Source organism: Trichophyton benhamiae (assembly GCF_000151125.1).
Source record: "Trichophyton benhamiae CBS 112371 chromosome Unknown contig01356.0, whole genome shotgun sequence".
Classification (NCBI taxonomy): Eukaryota; Fungi; Ascomycota; class Eurotiomycetes; order Onygenales; family Arthrodermataceae; genus Trichophyton; species Trichophyton benhamiae.
In genome coordinates, this window is record NW_003315100.1 from 198274 (window position 1) to 220006 (window position 21733).

At 48.0% G+C, this 21733-nt stretch overlaps 8 protein-coding genes across 8 annotated transcripts; 4 read left to right on the forward strand and 4 right to left on the reverse strand.

Moving 5' to 3' along the window:
- Positions 1-859: 859 nt before the first annotated feature.
- Positions 860-1456, reverse strand: ARB_00449 (GPI anchored hypothetical protein; the record flags this gene model as incomplete). Its single annotated transcript, XM_003013218.1, has 2 exons — positions 860-1295; positions 1365-1456. 2 exons carry the CDS (start codon positions 1454-1456, stop codon positions 860-862), a joined length of 528 nt encoding a protein of 175 aa, XP_003013264.1.
- Positions 1457-2527: 1071 nt separating this feature from the next.
- ARB_00450 (aldehyde reductase (AKR1), putative) lies at positions 2528-3648 on the forward strand (the record flags this gene model as incomplete). The annotated part of the gene is made up of 4 exons (XM_003013219.1): positions 2528-2676; positions 2747-3011; positions 3078-3396; positions 3434-3648. 4 exons carry the CDS (start codon positions 2528-2530, stop codon positions 3646-3648), a joined length of 948 nt encoding a protein of 315 aa, XP_003013265.1.
- A 1081-nt stretch (positions 3649-4729) lies between these two features.
- ARB_00451 (uncharacterized protein) lies at positions 4730-5863 on the reverse strand (the record flags this gene model as incomplete). The annotated part of the gene is made up of 1 exon (XM_003013220.1): positions 4730-5863. The coding sequence occupies one exon, from the start codon at positions 5861-5863 to the stop codon at positions 4730-4732; it is 1134 nt and encodes a 377-aa protein (XP_003013266.1).
- A 2705-nt stretch (positions 5864-8568) lies between these two features.
- Positions 8569-8859, forward strand: ARB_00452 (uncharacterized protein; the record flags this gene model as incomplete). Its single annotated transcript, XM_003013221.1, has 1 exon — positions 8569-8859. One exon carries the CDS (start codon positions 8569-8571, stop codon positions 8857-8859), a length of 291 nt encoding a protein of 96 aa, XP_003013267.1.
- A 1111-nt stretch (positions 8860-9970) lies between these two features.
- On the forward strand, positions 9971-11082 carry ARB_00453 (PAP2 domain protein; the record flags this gene model as incomplete). The annotated part of the gene is made up of 2 exons (XM_003013222.1): positions 9971-10526; positions 10583-11082. The coding sequence occupies 2 exons, from the start codon at positions 9971-9973 to the stop codon at positions 11080-11082; spliced, it is 1056 nt and encodes a 351-aa protein (XP_003013268.1).
- A 2684-nt stretch (positions 11083-13766) lies between these two features.
- On the reverse strand, positions 13767-15061 carry ARB_00454 (uncharacterized protein; the record flags this gene model as incomplete). Its single annotated transcript, XM_003013223.1, has 2 exons — positions 13767-14882; positions 14978-15061. 2 exons carry the CDS (start codon positions 15059-15061, stop codon positions 13767-13769), a joined length of 1200 nt encoding a protein of 399 aa, XP_003013269.1.
- Positions 15062-16798: 1737 nt separating this feature from the next.
- On the reverse strand, positions 16799-17918 carry ARB_00455 (uncharacterized protein; the record flags this gene model as incomplete). Its single annotated transcript, XM_003013224.1, has 2 exons — positions 16799-17023; positions 17118-17918. 2 exons carry the CDS (start codon positions 17916-17918, stop codon positions 16799-16801), a joined length of 1026 nt encoding a protein of 341 aa, XP_003013270.1.
- A 1601-nt stretch (positions 17919-19519) lies between these two features.
- ARB_00456 (uncharacterized protein) lies at positions 19520-20606 on the forward strand (the record flags this gene model as incomplete). Its single annotated transcript, XM_003013225.1, has 2 exons — positions 19520-19713; positions 19772-20606. The coding sequence occupies 2 exons, from the start codon at positions 19520-19522 to the stop codon at positions 20604-20606; spliced, it is 1029 nt and encodes a 342-aa protein (XP_003013271.1).
- Between the last annotated feature and the right edge of the window lie 1127 nt (positions 20607-21733).

Here is a 21733-nt window from a genome sequence, read left to right on the forward strand (position 1 = left end):
GCTGACAAAATTCCACATTATTGGTTAAGCTTGAGGAATGCCTTTGCATGTCATAGTGTCATCATAAAGGGGGTGTTGCGCGGGGAGTAGCAATAAACAATCAATTAATACACACCTTTTGAATAATCCATTCATTGAATAGCTTGGATTCCAAGGTAAGACAGTAGCAAAAGCTCTAAGGACGACATGTTAGTACTCAATTGCAGTACGATAGAGTGCAAGCACATCTCCCATGGCAACTTGTATCAGAGGATGCTACTAAGTGTGTCCGTCATGAATTGTCGGATTTGGATTGTTCAAGAAGAAAATTTTGTTCATCAGGGTAAAGCCTGCACGGGAGAACAGTGCATGCAAAGGAGAATAGAATAGCTTACCCATCATTAACCTCGAAACAAGCCAATTGGCCTGGTAAGAGAAATGAAAAGAAATGATCAGCAGTTGCTGTTGCTGCGTGATGTTGATGTTGACGAAGAAGAAAAATGAAGAAACAGAAACTTTGCCGGTTTTTATTTGTGGGCGGCTTTGCACTCTTCGGCGCGCGGGAAAGGCAGAAAGCGCAATTCACGTGATACCCCTGACCGGAAAAAATTCCTTGTCTTGGCATGAAGTACATGGATATAAAGGGGGAAATTATAGCGCAGGGGGAGAGGAAAAACATGGGGAAGAAGATGGAGAAACGATGTATATATATACGTAACAAAGCGAAAAGGTGGTATATTCATATTAGAAGACATGCCAGGCATCCCAACTTATAATACAACAGGCTGGGCGACCAACTCCAGAAGCCAAAACTCGGTCTTGAAAAGTAAATTTATATATGAAGAAGAAGAAAAAAAGAACCAAGAAGCGAAAAGCCTATTTACAAGGCGACTGCGAGACCAAGAAGACCAGCAGCTCCAGCAATGCTGGCTGCGAGAGCGGTGGCGCGGGGAGCAGCGTTGGGGGTGTTGGTCTGGTGGGAGCCTCCGCCAGTGGTAGGAGTAGCGCCAGGAGTACCGGTAGCGCTGGGGAAGTGCTCGCCGATTTCACTGGTGATGCCGGCGGCGGCGCTGCTGACTGCGCTCTGGGCAGAGGCAGGCAGGTTGGAGAACCATGCGGGAGCGTGGTGGTCTGAGATGGCGCTGTGGAGGGAAGAGCCGAAAGACTTGATGTGGGAAGCGTCTGTCAAGCTGCTCCAGACGGAGGCTGGGATGGCGGTGGCAGATGGGAAGAGAGCAGTAAGACTCTTGCCGATGTTGCCAATGTCGGTAGCGATGTCGCCGATGTCAGAGCCAATGCCGCCAATGCCAGAGGTGCTGGTATATGTTAGTATATCTGTACTTGGAGTATTCATTCATGTATGGAGCAGGCAAAAGGAGACATACGCTTGGTCAATGATATCGCGCTTCTCCTCCTGTGGGGCAGCGATGACTGCGGAAGCAGAGAGGAGGAGGATGGAGAGAGTCTTGAACTGCATCTTGACGGTTGGAAGAAGATTGGTGGATATGTTGGTAGACAGTGGTATCTTGTGTTCGAGAATATGATGTTATAAGCGTTTGCTGGTTGATGCTGGGAGAAATCTCGAGGCACAGCAGCGGGCTGCGATAGGTACTTATAAGCCCTGAGATTAGGGGGCTCGTCTACCCGAAATACCTCATTTGGGATTAAAGGACCTCGCACTTTGACTTTGTTAGCTGGGGCCTTGCGGTCTGCGTGTGGAGAGCGACAGGGGGGCGTCGAGGACGATGCGACATGCGACAGGCCGCTTCAGCCACGGTCACCATGACGCCGGCCCAGCAGCAAGTGAGCTGGCACCGTTTTTACGAGCCTGCTCAGCCTCCCCGCGTCTGTCGGCTTTGCTTTTTTCCTGGTCTCTTTTTTTGGGTGCAGCGAGCGCAGAGGTCGAGTCTCTTCCCCCTTCAGCATGATAACGGTATGCATGGCTGCTGGCACTGCTGACGTGGATGTGGCAGGGCACACACACCATGCCTTATGGCAGTTGGAGATGGAGACAACGTCCTGGCCATTTTTAGAGCTGTCGTCCTTCGTCGTAATGGTGGAGGGTGGGAGATGTCTGATGTCTCTCGACCTGAAAATAGAATCAGCCAGATTAGGCTATTTAAACGTTGGCTGGGGCCTGGGAGAAGATGAGACGGAGGTGATCAGCTTGACTGGACCCTATGTTTCAGCTGGTCGACTAGCCAGTTAGTAAGGGCAGATGTCGGGGACCCCTGGCTGATATGGGGACAGCTTAAGCCGCTTCTCGAACAGTGTAAATAAGTACCATGGGGCAGTCTGGAGGATAAGATACTCCGAGGATTGCTGAAGCCTAGGTTGTTTGTTGAGGTAGATAATTCCTGGTCAAAAGTTGCTTCGAGCAAGGACATTTTGTGACGTCACGTTGGAAGAATTGACGTTGTTGAACCGTAGTTTGATAGATGTAGATATTTAACAGCGCTGTCGATAGAAGGGATGTTGACTCGATCAATCACCGCCGTCACATCTACTTATTTGAACGGTACTGTTATTGAGTGAAGTTACCGCCGTCATGCCTCCTCGCAATACCAAATTCAAGCTGAATACAGGCGCCGAGATACCAGCCATCGGGTTTGGGACCTGGCAGGATGAACAGGCGCAGGAGGGGGCCGTCCTGGCCGCACTGCAGGCGGGATACCGTCATATAGACACCGCTGCCATGTGTGTTATCCTTCCCCTTCATTGAAAGGTTTTAAAGTAATTGATAGCTAATACCGAATATCAATGATAGATACGGCACAGAAGCTGCAGTTGGTAAAGCCATCAAGAAGTCCGGCATCCCCCGAGAAGAGCTTTTTATCACCAGCAAGCTGTGGAACAACAAGCACAAGCCTGAAGACGTCGAGAAAGCACTTGACGACAGCTTGAAGAACCTGGGCATCAGCTATCTCGATCTATATCTGATGCACTGGCCCGTCGCCTTTGCACCAGGTGACGAGGCCTTCCCCAAAGACAGCTCCGGCAAGATGAAGGTGGTCGATATTGACTATGTAGACGTACGTCCTTGTACTTCATTCATTTGTCCATTAATTAGTAAAATTATTAATACCTGATGTCCACAGACCTACAAGGCGATGGAGAAGTTGGCCATGGCCGGTAAGACCAAAGCCATTGGTATATCCAACTTCTCCAAGGCAGAGACCGAGAGGCTGCTTGAAAACACCAGCATCGTGCCAGCCGTCCACCAGCTCGAGCTGCACCCTTGGCTCCAGCAGCCGTCTTTTGTCACCTTCCTGAAGACCAAGGGTATCCACATCACGCACTACTCGTCTCTAGGTAATCAGAACGAATCATACAAGCAGGACGGCAAGTTGCTCGAGGCCCCTGCCCTCACGGCCATTGGCAAGAAGTACAACAAGTCCCCTGCTCAAGTTGCTCTTGGTAAGTGGTGATCTTACGCACTTTGAATTAAAAGTAGTTGATCAACTAACGGGCTGGGTAGCATGGGGTATCAATGAAGGCCACTCGGTGCTGGTCAAGTCAAAGACGGAGCAGCGCATCAAGGACAACTTCCAGGCTGACTTTGAGCTCAAAGCCGAAGATCTGCAGCTGGTGCATGAGATGGACAGACAGAGGCGCTTCAACGACGCCAGCGAGTCCTTCAACTACAAGTTCTTTTCCGACCTTGACTAGTCTCTCTCCGATAATATAATTCATCATGTTAAAAAGCTTGCTTTAAAATCCAGTGAAATATGCAGGAACTAGTTAATTGTCAACTTAAGACTAAAATAAACATGATTCCTTCAGATGCGTCCAGAACTTGAACAGTTGCGTTAGATTGATATGGGATAAAAAAGGGTTAACAAAAGCTCCTAACGACGATCTCCAGCGACGTGTGGCTGTGGCTCCAGCCCCTTAACTAACCACACCCCACGCTTCAGACTCCGCTGGTTAGTCTGAATTGCGCTGCCGGCGTGACTGGAGAAATCCAAGAAGAAGATCCCAATTATCTGTTTCATCTCCAATTGCCACGGAGGTCCTTTACGCCCGAAGAACCAGCTCTCAAAATGCGCAGGATAGAATCTAGCATAACTAGTTACGGAGTACACCCAATCAATAATCGCTCTTTTCAACAACTTCGGATCCCTGATGATATTTTTTGAGAGATCTCCATGCCAAAAGGCAAACTCCTCGCTATCTGACTCTCGGAACTCCCAGCTGTCGTTGAATGGGTTTCGCATGTCACGATAGTTAAGGGGGAATCAGAAAACTGGCTGGGCCTCGGCTCTTCGAAGATCGCAGCGTACGAAGCATCCGCACGTACTCCGTACTCCTGGACGTCCTCCATCCAGAACCACGCCACCCGTTTGTAGCACTTTAATAGGAGGGTGTTTAGATAGGAGACTAAAGAGAGAGAGAGAAGAGTAGTATTTAAAGAAATAACTTATAGTTTGAGGATACAGGTATAAAACAGGGCGTATATACAGGAGCTTTCCCCTAGTTATATGATAAAAGGGTGGCTTCTCAGCAATTAGGTGACATCGAATGCGTGCTATTTCATTAGTTAGAGTCAAGGCATTTTCAATCGCTTGAAACCGGTTGAATTTTTTATAGTACAAGGCTAAAGATACAAGACTAATGGTACAAGGATAACAGGTCGTTGGTCATGGAGGTCGTTGCTTAGAGAAGTCATTGCTTGCGGAAATCATTGCTCGGGTTTGTTTAATGCTCATGCTCAAGGTCTTTCTCTATCGTAGTATAAGATAAACTTTGTTTATACGGGGACTCGTTCTGGCTGCCGTGGGGTTGATGTGAGGACGGGGTCTTCGATGGTACTAGCTGGACTCTGTGGGATAAACACTTTCCCGGCAATTAGGGTGATGCCTGGAAGAAGAGTTCGCATCGTGCAGAAAACCGTATACGGCGCCAGGAGTATCAATACGGTGGATTCTGTCTGGAATACGCCGGTTACTTGCAATCCGATTTCTGGGTCAAGAAGCTCTATCCAGGAACGCAGTTTTTTTGTCGCCTCCGAGGCAGAGTCTTCTAGGAAGTGACAAGAGAAAAGGACCTTAGCAGGTACCTTCATTGACAGTGGGAGGGAGGCTGGTGGCTGCGGCTGCGGTAAACTGGAGTGTGCCAGACCTGAAAACTTGACTCGTATAGACACGGAACCTGACAGGAGCTTGTGGACGGGGAATTTCGCGGACGAGAGGCTGTAAGCCGAGTCAAGGAGCTCTGCAAAGTCGACTGATCGTGCTTTGCCTTGAGCAATAGCTGCAGCATTAGCTAATTTGGCGGTGAAGGTTTGTTTTTGGTTCTGTCTGCCTGAGGTAGCAAACGTCGTTTTCTGCTCGGGGACGGCGGCTAGGAGTTCGAAGGTATCATCTACTCGAACAGTGAGTCTCGCAGACCCTATCTCGCAACTGTCTATAATAAATACGGCGCCCATAGACACGTCGGACTGCTGAGAGTTTATCGACACAGCTTCTGTAAGTGTGTTTAAGGTAAAGAACGGCTTTGATTGAGGATTAGCATGAAACCATAGTCCTTGTTCTGGCTTGTAGGTGCCATGCCCTGAGTAATGGATGATCACTAAATAGCGACCAAATTTTGGGTGGAGGCATTGCTGCAGTCCACCCAGAAGGTGTTCGCGGAGCTTGCTTATAATAGTCCACCCAGGTGTTCTATCACTAGCTAAGAGAACGCACTCCTCGACGGAATCAATGCCTAGTGCTCGAACAAGACTTTTAAAGTTAGGAAGATCTTGTTCTGCACCTGTGTGGTCTTCCTCAAACCTGATTGCGAAGGCACTCAGATGTTGATAGTAGCGGTGTCTTTGCTGGACATATCGTTCCAGGGTTCCCTGGGTTTCTGCCGCACTTGCGACCTGCTGGGTATCCTCCATGTCTTCCAAGCATGTCTTCCAAGTTGGAGTAACATACCGTCAAAACAAGGTTGTTCAAACGATTCACCCACAGGACGTCTTGTTGAAGGGGTCCTGAAAACTCGTATTTAGAGGAAGTTGCTTGACGATTTGATGAAAATCGAGGATAAAGGTCTATAGAGCAGGAACCGAGAGCTGGTAGAAGAGATTGTAGAAGAGCTGGTAGACGAGCTGAGAAAAATTGAAGAATTGAAGAAGAGAAGAGAGAAGAGGTTCGTTTATATACTTGGGAAACGTGATGTCATCGACTTTGATAAATAAAATCAGGAACTATGTCCGCTTTGGGACTAGCCTAAGGACGAGTTCGCTACTAGTTCCAATTAGGATAAGCGCTTTGTTCTTCACTAGTTAGTTGAGGCTTACGGCCAGGTTCGCTCTTTGTTCAACTGCCTGGCCGTGACTACTCATGAGGATTAGTTATGTTTTAAGGTCTTCACCAGTCAGTTATTTACCCACCGTTATAATGATGCCTAAAGGCTGGGTGTAGGAAATTATAGCAGACGCCGTGAAGATTCCACACGGAATCCTCATATGCCCCGACTCTCTAACTGTCCCCACGTCACTCACCAACCAGATAATAATTGAACGGAGGGAGAATGACTGCCCCTTTTGGCTGCAGGCAGACTTAACGACTAGTTAATTACACCCCCAAATAACAGGCATCAATCATGTCTATTATAGCCCAAGTGATTGAATGAAATGTGTCTAATTCTAAGAACTCTCTAATTCTAAGAACTCTATCATACCTCTTCTTGACTTTAAGCATATGCGAGGAACGGTGAATACAAAGCGGAATCTTTGATACCCCTAAATTTACACCCCATTCACCTCCGGCTCCACCGTCTTTTTAGCAAAAGATATGAGTAGCGAGGATAGGTCACTACTCAAGGCCAGATTCATCATGGTTGCCCCTTCGCATTCATCCTCCAGCGGGAATCCTTCATCCAGTCAATGGTCGGCATCCTGGTCATCGCGCGGCGGTTTTTGGTGCAAGTCACAGTAATCTCAAGCCCACCTCCATTCTGATTTAGCAAATTTGGGGGAATTAGCATCTGAAGCTCGCGCCCATGCCCCTGGATATAAGATATCTGTATGACTCGAGTTGGATCCCATCTTCTATCCAAGGAACTGATATACTTGCTGATATTAATCTGATTCCACCACAGCCTGGATCTACCGTACTTTTCGGGTACCCACGCCTTTTGAATAGCGGAGAGCTGCGCTGGATTTGCAAAGACAGCGCAACACCTGCCAACATGAAGAAGTTAATTCCACTTCGCGGCCTTGATTCATGTGAAAGGGGGTATTGAAGGAGCAACGCACGAATGTTCGCGCCCCTTCCGCCAATATCCCCCTCGTGCTGTGAGATAGACTCCTTTCCCTAGCTGTACTTCATGGTGATTCCCGTCAAAAGTAAGGGTGCCAGCTGCCTCATAATGCGCTGCCTGTTTCTATATACCGTTTAGCCAAGCAACTTCCATTCATCTGCAGGGGAAACAAAATCATCTAGCATGCATCACGAACTGTTCGGTAACCGATTATATCTCCAGCTTGAGTCGAGAAGGTTATGGTCCCTCCAATCCAGGCTAAAGCAAGGACCACGAGTTTGCTAATTGGAAACATCCTGTACACTTGAGATTTCAGAAGCTAGAAACTGTAAGATGCCCACAAAAGATACTGCGAGCAATTACTTGAATGAACTCAGGCTCTCATCCCCTGTTTTATACCCGATCTGCCCCAGTCATGACCTCCCGGTTTGTCGATAGCTGCACATGCTGCTGATACTGGCTCAACAAACTTTTATGAATTGTACCGTCGTTTTCTTTTCAAACCAGCCAGATGTACGATTACCACGGAACGTCGAGTCTACGTTATCTACTCTTCTCAAACTCAATAGATTGTAATAAATTCTCCCACTAGATATCTGGCGTAGCAGTCACTATCCAATGCTGAATACCAACCAAATCATTGACTAGAAGTTGATCACTGTATGAACATAACTTAATTCCCGGAGTAACAGCCATATGCTGATGAATGGACTGGTTACTGGGTCACGTCGTGTCGTCCATCACGTACAGCAAAGAACCGAGTTTTGTGAAATATGATGGGTGAGCACGATTTTTGAAGTTGTCAAATAGGATAGCCAAACCAAGTACATATGCAATCACTATCTGGTGCTAAAGGGGTATAAATTCTTGGGGTTTGCCCAAACTAACAAGTAGCTGTTTTGTTTATAAGCACCCCGAGCTTCTGACATTTGATAGCTATAACAAACATACCTTATCACACCGCCTATCGACGATTACTTCTAGAAGAAGTCAAAATGGGTGATACCGTACGAGCCTTTCTTTGTAAAAATTGGCGGCGGGACAGTTTCTCCAACAATTACATACTCTTCAAGCAGAATGGCACCGGCTCGGTGAGCATGTCCCCCTTTCTTTAGGATTAGCCCTAAAAGTCCATGACTGACCAAGTATCCTAAGCTATTGTGTGCTAGTGATGACGCTAAGATATGGATCCATACGGGAATCAAGTGGGAGGCTACAGATCCTAGCGTATTGAAGCAGGTTGTTGGTGCAAAAACCTCTAGCGCAGACGCACAGCTTCTGTCCGAGTTTGAGTTAAAAATCACACTTACGAAACGCGGACCTAAAGAGGCACGAGAGATGCCGCATCCCCACCTCGGGGCGGTAAAGGATGGTAGGCTTCTGGAGGAAGCCTTTGAACCAAAGAAATACATGGTACGCCTGGAGAAGGGGAAATTCATACCCGCTCTGGATAAAGACCCTGATGGCCGAATGAAGTGGCGTGCCATGTCTCCCTATAACTATCGCTTGGTATTTGACAAGTCTCCGTACCCGGCAGGCGAGCATTGGAAGGATCCAGAAATATGTGATGATGCTAAGAGCGCTCATGAATGGAAGGAGTTCCATGCGGGAAGTACTAAATACAAATAATGGGGTATCACCATGAATGTAATGCGAGGGTCATATTGCACCAGGGGCTGCATTCTGGCAACTCGTTACGAAAGGGCGTCTCGGATTGAGTACTCCGTACTGGGGATATTTTAGGTATCCGTCGTTCTTGGCTGAAATCGTCTCTCAAGTTGGTGGTTCACTCAGGAGTGAAAACAAGAGTGCCCAGAGAAGCACACATGGCGTTGTCAATTAGATAGTGTCCCTTCCGGGGCCGTGAGTCTTTTCGGGTAGATGGAATGAGATTTATGATAGTCAAGAAAACACAAGGCTGATAAGAAGACCCCCAAGAGGAGTCCCCAAGAAATTGCCTGCAAGGTATCCGGTGTGGTGTGAGCGTCGCCTTAATCCATTACAGCGTGCTCCGTAGGAAGTAATGCATGTCTACGTATCCCGTTAACACCTCAGCAGCAAGCAAGACGCCGTTAGGAAGAAAAAGAAAGACGTTTTGATAGACGCGGAGGCTGGTCGTCCGCTTTGACTTTGACTGATCATTAGTCAGCATGGAAAAGAAGCTATTTTAGGTGTGATCACACGGAGCTCGTAAATAAACTGTCCAACCAGAAGCTCCCAAACCTTAAAGCCGACGCAGGTCGACGTGGCTCGGCATATAGTTTCGGCTTACATAACTCAAAATTATCTTAAAGTTCGGGACTAGCAGTTGATTACGTCACCTTAGATCACTTCCGGATCGGGAAGCCTGGCCATTTTTGGGGCGTTTTCCTGATTTCTTCGTCGCCTTTTCGACTTCCCGCGAGTTCGAACGTCTTTCGTCCTCCAAGCGTCCTTCAGCTTCATCGTCTCTCTGCCTGTTTGTATATTCTGCCATGTCAAGCTGAACCGAGTTCTGGTTGCTGCTCATATACTTCCACCATATATATCTGCACATAGCTATTGTCTAGGATCAGAATAACCCTGGTCCGAGCTCGACCGCGTGCTATGAGGCCTCTGTTAAGCGGATTTCAAGTCATGATGGGATCTTCTTCCGATCAAGTCTCGTCTGCAGGCCGCATCTCGAAGCTGGTCATCCTCTCCTATGTCCTGGACTGGATAATTATCTTGTTCGTCTCTCTCTCCTTTGTGCGCATGTTGCATGCAGCGGTTACTGTACAGGGCGCTAACTGATGGCTACAGGTTGATGGGTGCGCTGGGTCGCATATTTGCAATTGCACATCCAAACAGACACTCCTTCAGCCTTCGAGATCCCAACATATCGTATCCATTTGCAGTCAAGGAAACCGTCTCCGTTGAGGTGCTTGTCCTGGTCACGCTTCTCGCACCGCTCGTTCTGATTGCGCTTTTCAGCCTGCTCTTCATACCGGGTCGAACTGCTGCTGCGGGGGCACCCAGCTCCCTGGTATGGCGACGGAAACTGTGGGAGTGGAATGCGGGCTGGATGGGCTTTGGAATTGCATACGCTTGCACTTATGCTGCGACGGAAGGGATGAAAGTGCTCTTTGGAAAGCCCAGGCCAGACATGCTTAGCAGATGTGACCCGGACTTGTCTGATATTTCCAAACACGTTGTCAGCGGGTTGGGTCAGAGACTCGATGGCGCGCCAGAGGTGGTTACTTGGACAATATGTCGTAATACAGCGAGCATGCTGCTTCGTGACGGCTTCGTCAGCTTCCCCAGCGGCCATTCATCCAGTACGTTTCCTCCACTCATGAGTCTTACATCACGACTGTATTAACCGATATTCTAGTGTCTTTTGCTGGCCTCGTATACTTGACTCTTTGGATGTGCTCCAAGCTTTTCCTTGCGTTCCCCAACATATCTCCGAATCTCTTCACTCGAGACATCCGCGCTTCCTCCTTCCATCCACATCCTCCACACCAAGAAGGCGAAGACACCTGCGAAGCGCAGTCCTGCCCAGATGAAATACCACTACGTGAGCAGGGAGCTGCTCCGCCAACATACCTCATCCTCATAGCCGCCATCCCTATCTGTACTGCCATGTTCATCGCCAGCAGCAGATGGGTAGACAACAGGCACTTTGGATTTGATATCATATTTGGCGCCGTGCTTGGCACACTATTTGCTTGGATCGGATTTAGTCTCTACCACCTCCCCCTCGCATCAGGTGCTGGTTGGGCATGGGGTCCAAGGAGTAGGCATTTTGCCTTCTTTGCTGGAGTCGGCTTCCCGACTTATGGATGTGCCATGGACAAGCATGAGCATGCAAGAACATCTATTCCGCAATGATACCCGCCCAGTATCTAATCATTTTTTCGCGCATATTTGCATTTTAACGAATCATGCATGAATACCCTGATTAACGCCATTTATCTATTTACGTCTATAATACTTAAAAAAAAATATACAATTAAATAATATCACCTATCTCCATCCTCCTACTCTCCCTTCATCCCATCGCGCTCTCGCCTCTCTTCTAGCCTCCAACTTGGCTCCCTCAGATCTAATCCGCCTAATCCATTCTGCAACCTCTCTCTCCGCCGCCACACCTCCTCCACGCTGTCCTTCTTCCAGAAAACTCTCCTCAACAGCTCTGCAAACAGCCTCTTGCTCCGCTACAGCCCCGACTAGACGTTGATATAGCGCTTTTGGCGACCACGGATCCAACGCAGCGTCCATTTCCGTCTGCTTCTTACGCCATGATACTTCTAGCGACTGATGCTGTAAAAGAAGTGCTTCGGTCGATGCTCGCAGGGCCGATAAATGCGACTGTAGCCCAAGAAGATGTGTAGCTAGGGAGGTGTTGGTAGCCAGCAATTTTTCAATGTTATTCGAAGCATGGATTGATGCCGGATGTGTGTCTGCTATTGCAGATATCAAATTCGAATTCGATAATAGGGCATGTAGATCGGCAGTACTATCATATGGTCAATACAAGCAGCTTATCATCTTTCTGGCTTTGGGTTGCGACATACGATTTATCCTGTAATATGTCTGGAATCCATCTGTCTTCTACTGTGGGCGGAGTAGGCTGTGTCGGCACTTGTTCAAATAAAGGCTGACCGGTTGGAATAGCCGATGAGCGGCCTGATGCCGGCCCCGACCCCGGGGCTGTGGGGTCCGTTACGTCGGTGCCTGGATGTGTTTGAAAGTGTATGGGCTCCTTTGGTGGTGTTGAGGGCGGATGGCCATCGCTTAACTGTGGCTGTTTTGGTGGTGGTGGAGGAGGAGTCCTGGGGTTTTGAAGGGGCGTTTGTGAAGCGCTACCCGGAAACGACGACATGATGTTAGCCCTTTATTCTTCCACTGTCGTACTTTAGGCGCGCTGAAGCTGTTGAATGTTGGTGTTGATGTCGCGGTTGAAATTGGAACCTCGGGGTTTGATGAACCCTTGTCGCGACCGGGCCCAGATGATGTCACCTGATGGGGCTCTGCGAGGGCGCTTGTTTCAAGCGACGTCGAACTGCTGGCTCTCGTCTTCTTATTAGTTTACCATTTGGGCATGGCATCGCAACTAACGACAACTCCACTTATAAATCTCTTATATTGATAGCCTACGATCTTTGGAGCGAAGATAATTGGGCATAGAGGTAATAAAGTAATATAGTATTAGTGCTAATAAGCTTCTAGGAACTTTGCGGCGGCAGTTGGTGAACACAGAGGACGTCCATTGCAGGTTCATTGACCTCCACTCCCAAGAAGTGGTAGGCCGTCAATGAGTGCTCCACTCAGCAGACGTCCTTTTGACTGACGGGGGAGAAGAGACCCCCGTCTCAAGTTGTTTTCGAGGCCACTATTGTGTTTCCCGACAGAGTTTTCCCTGTTGTTCATCTCATTACGTCCTAATGCCTGGTCACCACCACATTCATCGGCCTGCTCGTTCTCAGAGCAAAGGTTTTCAACGCTGCTAATGGGGATATCAGTGATACCCGAGGCTTTATTTTGCGCCCTGGGTCCCTAATTATAAAGGAAGTAAGAGTCAATATTAGACTATTTACTTGAACATGGAGCATATGAGTTGAGCTTTAAACTGCCATGGAAAAACCTACAATATTCAGCATTCCAGGGGCGTTTTCATTTGGGAGAGCAACTGGGGCTGCCATGGCCAATGGCATGGCAGCGAAGATCCAGTGGAGGAAGCGCATGGATGGCAATTTTAGGCGTGCAGTTGGTTAACTGTATGTAAGCAGGGCCGTGGGGGAGTTAGCTGGGCTGTATCAAGGTAATGAAGAAGGCAGAAGGGATCAGGCTACAGAGGTGGTATTTATCCATGGTTGCATTCTGACCCCTTACCATCGTTTGGCCTCGACATCTCAAGATAATTGGACATGACGGCAGTTGTACATTCAGGTCTCTGCATATATGATACTTGAGTGGTCTTTAGACAGGTATTTTCGTCTCCCCTCCTTTGTACGACGCCATAGCCAACGAGGATGCCTCACACTTTACCGATATACAAAGTGAGGTGTCCGCCAGCTCCTTGTACAACAGACTCACATTGCCTTAGGGGTAACTCATTTATCCAACCAATAACTATACGGTTAACTATCTCCCTTACTTATTCTGTGATATCTCATTTTATTTGTGCGATTCTTGGCTAACTATCAAGCGGCCCATGCAGTTTCACCAACATATTGTCCGACCCATGGGACTCCACTCTTCGTGCAGCAGAGTCAGGGGGAAGCCCGTTGGGAATAGAAGACACATAGCATGAATTTCGGTTTGTTTTCAAGAACCAGTGAAGTTGATGATTATTATATTAACTGTGTACCAGGGAATAAGTATTAAACGCGTAATTACATGTGCCGAAAGGCGGGAATTCAACAAAGGCAAAGAAACGCCTAGTCGAGTGTGCTGCTGCCCAGACTGCTCTTCCCTATGGATACATACCAAATTCATAACGCACCCGTTGTGAAATGGACGGCACAAGCATATCAATTACTGGCTACCTCGCTCGATGTACTTCAATGCCCCTAATTATCCGCTGAATCACGACGACCGAAGCCTTCGTTGTGAATATTCCCACCAGTTTGAAGCAAGGGGTCGGTTCCAGTGCTGGTTTGGCTGTTTTGCTGGTTGTTGAACGGGCCCTCATCCCCGTTACGCTTGACTTTCTCTACCTCACGACGACCGAAGCCCTTGTTATTAAGGTTGCCGTGGGTGTTGAGCAGTGGCTCGATTACGGTACTGCTCTGTCCGTTTTGCACGTTGTTGAAGGGGAACTCATCGTTGTTTCGCTTGGCCTCCTTGGGCTTGGTCTTCTCGGGCTTGATCTCTTTGGGCTCGGTTTCATTGGGCTCGGTTTCATCGATGGAGTCACGGCGGCCGAATCCGTGGTTGTTGGTATTTCCATCAGTGGTCATCATTGGATTGGTTATGACGGCGTGCTGTCCATTTTGCTGGTTGTTGAATGGGCCCTCGTCGTCATTTCGCTTGACTTGCTTTGACGCAACTTCGTTAGCTGAGTCACGACGACCGAATCCGCGATTAAGGTCGTTTCCATGGGTATTGAGGAGGGGGTCAAGGGTGACAGAGTGCTGGCCATTTTGCTTGTTGTTGAATGGGAACTCATCGTCATTTCGCTTGACTTGCTTTGACGCAACCTCGTCAGCTGAGTCGCGACGTCCGAATCCACGGTTAATGTCGTTTCCGTGGGTATTGAGGAGTGGGTTAAGTATGACGGAGTGCTGGCCATTTTGCTGGTTGTTGAATGGGAACTCATCATCATTTCGCTTCTCACGGCCGAGATTGTTAGCATCGAGGCCAGCGTTTCCTGCATGGACGCCTCGCACGTCACCGCCAAAGGGGAAAAGGCCGCGTCTCTGTCCGAACTTCTTCTTTGCTGCCTTTTCATCCCCGGACGATCCACGACGTGCTATGCCGGTGGAAGAACCGGTGACTTTCCGAGCGAGGCCATCGACGACCTCAAGAGGGTTGATGGGCTCCCTCTTTTGGACGGTTGGAGCGCCGCCTGCTGCCTTAGGAGGGGAAGACGTGAAGGGCTCGCCACTGTTCAACTTCCGTAGGAACTCGCTGATTGGGTCTGTTCCAGTACCAATAGTCAGGGGGTTCTTCAGTTGATTCGGGTTCTATGGCGCCTGTCAGTTCAAACTTTCCAGGGAAGAGGACAATTTCTTTCGTTGAAAGAAATCAGATGATTCATCTATGCAAAGAACAGACTTACAACTGCATTCTGGAGGTTCTGGGGGTTAAGGGGAGCGGCAAGGGCCCCTGGAAGGGTGGCCGCGGCCCAGTAGATGAAACGCATGGCAGATGAGTTTTTCGTCCGGCTTGTCTGGCTTGACTGTCTAGATGACAGGAAGACAAGTCAGAATGAGGATGACGGGGACAGTCAGAGGATCTTGAGCCTAGGGTATTCCGTGGCAGTATTTATACAGTGCCTCATCGAGCACAAGCAAGACGTCCCCAACCCAGTATACTTTGTGATATCGCTTTCCCGCACAGCCGGGAGGCGGGGGATCCTCTGCAGGCTTGATCTCCATGGTAATAACAGGCAGATTGTCCGAGTAGAGTCTGCTTGTTCTACCATTGACCACCCGACGGTCACAGTCGATTGCCGGTAGTCACCAGGGAGTTCAGTCCTGTGCAACAAAGTAGGGTTCGATATATTGGGGTATTGGTTGGACAACAGAGGCGATCATCAGATAGTCGCAAGGAACACTTTGGTCTTGAGTTGGTCGTACCTTGCAGCTATTTCAGGGGCAAGGTAGGACACGGGAGGGCTTGTCTCAGCTGAGACGCAGGTACTCCGTAGACTTTATCACTATGCGGCTGCCGATTGAATATAATATTAATTTAATCAAGTTTACCCGCCTTACTGTCAGTGCTGCCACTGCCACTGCCGCTGCTTGAGCCCAAGCCCAGGCCGTAAACTGGGCTGCGGGTTTGCCATCGAGCGCCACGACCAGGCCCCTGCGGTCTGCAGAGCAAGCCACGAATGCTTTGCGCGCTGCGAAGTACGAGCTAGGAGGACGATCGATCGATCGCTCCGATTTGAAGGGAGATGCCGTACCCAGTGTACTCCGTATGACCCTACGGAGATACTGTTGCTGGTAGAGGAAATGTCCGGTCGTTGAGGTGAAGCGAATAACTAGTGTTTAACTGTCTCGATAGCCGTGTGTTGGCTACTTATAAGTAGCTAGCTAGCAAGTTTAATACGGAGTATATGCGGAAATATGTAGGTCAGCAATCAGCTTTTCAAGATTACGATCGGCTTTGATCGGAGGTTCCTTCAAGAAATATTGGAGCAGAAATTCTTAGATAACTGGTAATTTGATATCCAAATTGCTTTTTAGTTAGTTTGTTAGTTAAATATGGGGTGAAGATCCCTCGGTAAACGCTAAGACTTGTTCTTGATAAACCGTGCAATTAATTCGACAGCAGGGCCAGATATTGGGAAGCTTTTACCGGCAGGGAGACAACTCGTCCTGTACTACATAAGTATCTACGCATACACACTCCTAGTATCTCGCCTGTGGAGAAGAGAGCCTGAGCCAATTCCTCGCTCCAGGTGTTTTTGGGCTATAAAAGGGTAGTTAGTTAACTGCTCGGACATCAAAAAAAACCATGTTCAGAGGCCAGTGAATAACATTACTGTTGATCAAGGGGTAGAAGAGCTGGTGTGGCAATGGCCAGAACCAGGGCAGTGCTAATCAAGCCTCGAGCCCTGTATAGGGATAAGAACAGAGAGAATGGCTATTTATGTATAACCAATCCGCACACCAGCGAGAGCTAGGAGCTGAAAACCAGTCTTCTTTAGCTTGTAATTCGGGGCAAAGGGACAAGATTCAGACCCCAGTACAAAGTGTAGCGGGGAGAGACTGACGAAACCACTCTTGATGTTTACTTGGAAATAGAGCAGAAATTCCCTAATAACAGCGTTTTTGACGGCTAATAAAAGTACTACTTTTAGCTATTTTTGGTGTAAAAAAGAGGTATGTACCGATACTTTGCGAACCCCTTGGTAGTTTGTGGTAACCAAGGGTCAAATTTTTCCTTCCTTTTTCAGTTGGGAAACGGCGGCGGAGCATCTTTTCCGAGCTAGCATGCGTTTCGCTATATCGAGATCATCTCGGACGTCATCCCACGTTAAAGCTAAGTCGACATTGTAAGCTTCATCATCTGAGTCCACGCAGTCTGAGAATTTGGTATTGAGGCTGGGGTACGCTTCGTAGATGGGTGCCCCTGACTGCTTGATCCCCTTTGCAGGCTTGGGATGTCCGAAAAATGTCTTATATATAATTAGAATCAACATCCGTCAGTTGAATCTGCGTACAACAAAGTAGATGATTCATAGTTCTTACCACTCTCGGGGTCCTTGCAACTACTTCCCCAGTCACAGAGTCCTTCCCAAACACCTGGACTGCAGCAGTCAATTCTCCTACCCATTGAATTCCGTATAGAACCACAGGACTGAACAATTCTCGTCCGGCGCAGTATTGCTCAATAAGTAGCTCAGGTTTATCAGTGCTCGCTTGCATCGCAGCTTTGCATATCTCAATATTCTGTTCGTTCCTCAGCGGATTCTTATAACTTGGGCTTTCTTTGATGTCGACTAAAATTCCAACCTTTACGGAAGCTTTTTGCAGAAGTTTTCTGATTGTCATCTCCAGGTCCAGGCTGGGTTGTGAAAACCCTACTTCCATTGCAAGAACTGGGATAACACCCATATTTGAGCGCCACACCATCTGTAGGTCGGGGTCAGGTAGGTCATCATCAATTTCCGTATTCTTCATAAAGGAGAATCGTTTAGGGCGCAGTGGCATGAGGTTTCGTAGCTGAGCTGAAACATTACTGATAACACATTCATGGATGGAGACCTGTCGTAGCTGGATAGAAGTGGTGTGAAATGTTTTATCAAATTTCAGAACAGCTGATTGACTCCTCCTGTATATTTCACCGTAAGCATCAGCACATAATGATAGTAGGAAAAGGAAGACAAACTTGTTTGTTGACTTTTCGAAAGCTTCAAAGAGTCTGCTGTATTCTGCCCTGCTAGTCTTAATCGAGATCACTTCGCCAGAATAGTCAGCAGGGAATATTCCACGAAACAATTGGTCTCGCTGCTCCTGGCTCAGGAATTCATCGTCCATCGACATATCCATCACTTTGGCATTACCAGGGGTGTAAAACCGGAGACAACGTGTTCCTGCAGTTACACTCAAACCATGGCTCACCCGCGAAGAAATGAGAGGCATATAAACACATGGAGGCCTTGCATGCAACAATAAAAACGGCTTAATTGAGCTCAGCCTGCAAATTCGAGGAATAACAGAGTGTAGAAACATCGCTGCAAGGAGATTTGATCAGAAGAGATGACAATTATCAGAATAGAGAATATTGTGCCCGTCAGGATAGCAGACGGTTCAGGGAACGTTTGCGAAGAGCCAATAGTACAACCACAAAGCAAGAAGACGTTGACAAAAAGACGGAAAATGAGACGATGGAAAGCTCAGGAAGGCTTCTTCATATTTTCAGCCAGAGAGAGTCACCTGGGCAACTACCAATATGAAGGACAGGACGGGAAGACCAGGCAAGAGGCCAAACAAAGGAACTGCGAGTAAACACAAACAGGGAAAACTTTTATACAAAGGACATGATAAAACCTAGGTAGAGATTGGTCTATGCCCCTGATGTACGCAGATTTCCACTGGATTGCCGACCACCCGCAAGACAAGCGAATACTAATACTACTAGCTTCTAGAACAAAGGGGTATAATAACAAATGGTCCTTTTTTTTTTTTTTTAACACGAAGATACTGTTTATATTTATTTAGCTCAGGTATAAACAGTCCTTTGTAGACTTGGTATAATGCTTGCGTGGTATTCAGGCAGGACAACGTTCATCAAATTGAAAAGAATTGAAGGAGTCGTTTTTGCTACTTTATGTCGTGATTGGCTCCTGTCGAGTGCTAGCTAACTTAGTGGCAAAAGACATGATCGTAGCTTCAAGAAGGCACAAGAAGATGCCTCAGTGCCCAAATGGACAAATGAATTCGAGATAAACAGGTGTAAAGCTGATAGATGATGGATGATGACTGGATTGAGTACGGGGTTGGTGGCGTCCCAATCAGGACTAGCGCCATTCCTTTTCTCAGCCCTATATTTAATCTATGACGCTAGTCCCGATTGGGATGCCGTTGAAAAAGGTATCAGATGTGAGATACATTATTAGGTAGTTTAGAATAGGAGAGATATAAGAGATTAGGAGGTAGTTTACCTCAGTTCCAGCCAGGCCACCGGTGGATGGATGGATCCATAAGGTTCGGCATTTCCGCGGAAGAACTGTTATTCCATGCCCAGACTTCCATGGAGTCAAAACTTTAGCAACAAGCAAAGCTGAAGTCGAGCTCGAATGGATGATTGTTTCTAGCAGCTTTAAGAAGTGAATGCGCTTACGTCTGACATCATGGAGGTAGCCTCCAGATCGATACTGCGGAGGACTGTTCTCAAATCCCAGACACTGCGGCGAACAGCCCCCTGCCTTGTCTCGGTGCCAGCCTATGCTCATCCGATCACGCACCGACATTTCAGCTCGACACCGCGGAGGACGGCAGACCCTAACCATGGGCCTTTCTTTGGCCTCGGTGCTGGAGGTTCGCCGCCCATGGGCACTCCTACGACGTACTTCTCTAGCCGTCCCTCATTGCCCGCAAACACTATAATCAGATTTGTACCCCAGCAGACAGCATGGATAGTGGAACGAATGGGGAAATTTAATCGTATCCTGGAGCCTGGGCTGGCTATTCTTGTGCCTTTCCTTGACAGAATTGCATATGTGAAGAGTTTGAAGGAAGCTGCCATTGAGATTCCGAGCCAGAATGCCATCACAGCAGACAATGTTACTTTGGAGTTGGACGGCGTGCTCTACACTCGGGTCTTTGATGCTTATAAAGCTAGGTTCGTGATCACGGAATTGATACTGGAGCGGGGGAATATACTGATATGCTATCTATAGTTATGGCGTGGAAGATGCCGAATACGCGATATCCCAACTGGCGCAGACGACAATGAGATCCGAGATCGGTCAACTGACTCTCGACCACGTTCTCAAGGAGCGTGCGGTTCTAAACACGAATATCACACAAGCCATCAACGAGGCCGCACAGGATTGGGGTGTGACCTGTCTTCGTTACGAGATCAGAGATATTCATGCTCCCGAGGGAGTCGTCGAAGCCATGCACCGTCAAGTAACAGCCGAAAGGTCGAAACGTGCCGAAATTCTAGACTCCGAAGGTCAACGTCAGAGCGCAATCAACATAGCTGAAGGTCGTAAACAGTCGGTCATCCTTGCATCAGAAGCTATGAAGTCAGAACAGATCAACAAAGCCATGGGTGAGGCTGAGGCTATCCGCCTAAGAGCCGAGGCTACTGCTCGTGGAATTGATGCCGTTGCAACGGCCATCCGGGAGGGACAGGAAGCGGCTAGTGGCGCAATCAGCCTTTCTGTGGCTGAGAAATATGTCGACGCATTCTCCAAGCTTGCAAAGGAGGGCACCGCTGTTGTTGTGCCTGGTAATGTTGGTGATATGGGTGGTATGATTGCCAGTGCCATGGCAGTCTACGGAAAGGTCTCAGAGGGACAGGCTAAGACGATTGCTGCAAAAGCCATCCAATCTAGTGAGCCAATCACTGAGCAGAAAACTACATCCGATGTGCACACTGCTACAAGCAAAACTACCAGCTTCGAAGAGAGTGAGCATTCATCAACCGATAATAGCGGGACGGCCCGAAGTGAAGTAGCGGAAAGCGTTCTCGGCGGATTTGAACAGGCCAGCCACCGAGACCGGTAGAAAGGTTGGTTGTCTACCGGCCTAACTACGACACCACATGGCTGCTTCGTTGTCTTTCTTATATCAGATTTACTTTACTCCCACCTGTGTTACAATGTACTACTAACGTTCCATACACTTGTATTTCTTTTCTGTTCAACTTGGTTTTCACCGCTCAATATTTGTTGGGAGCACTTGTACGATGGAAAAGTCATTTGGAGAAACTCTTCATCTCGTTGTCAGCTACGGCGTATGATACAGGGCTTTGCTTCGTCTACTCACTGCTCATTTCCGGTTACTCGCCCTTTTTACGGCCTTTTTCTCGATGTAAACGGGCTCTCTCGAGGGGAGGACAAATAAGGTTTTAGGTTTTTTTGCCGAGAGTTTCGACAAGCGACATTTGTAGACGACATGTTAAGATGACATCCAAAGATGACATCTACAGCTGCAGCTACAAACGTTTGACAGTTAGTTGCAACGACATCTACTACTTTACCTCTAAGCTCAGAGGCTACTGCCCGCCCGTGAATCATTCGGAAACTATAATCCTAGCCACCGGTAGTCCCCAATACCCGATAGTCAGTCACTATGTCACCATTCACTTCAACCATGGAATATGGAAATTTACGTGAATAGGTGGCAACCCGGGAGGATTGGCCTCCTACGACTATTTTATTTCCCCTTTGCACTCCTATACTTTGGTTATGAAGGGTGCTTTCCCCCACCCCTCCAGAGAAACGCCAGTGCACAGGCTCTGATAGTCGATTGTCAAGAGCGTGGATGCATGCAATACCGCTTCAGGGAGAGAAATAGATGCGTTGTTACAAGGTCTCTTGACCCTACAGACGCTACCTATATCTTTCCTTACTCTTTATGGCACTCACAAATACCTTAAAGCCGCTACTACTAATTCTGGGTATTTCTCTGATACTTCTAGACCGAGAGCTATATTAACGCCTAGATAACCGCAATATATCTAGTAGCACTATAGAGGTAGTCGAGAACTACTCTATTTTGCACCTACAATCTATCGGTGGCATTCCAAGGGCCTCTTTGGGTTGCAGCTAATTCACCAGTCAGAGGACAGAAAGGAGTTTACGGTCAAATTTCACTGGCCCCTTGCATTTGGCTTAAAAGCTATTATCCCA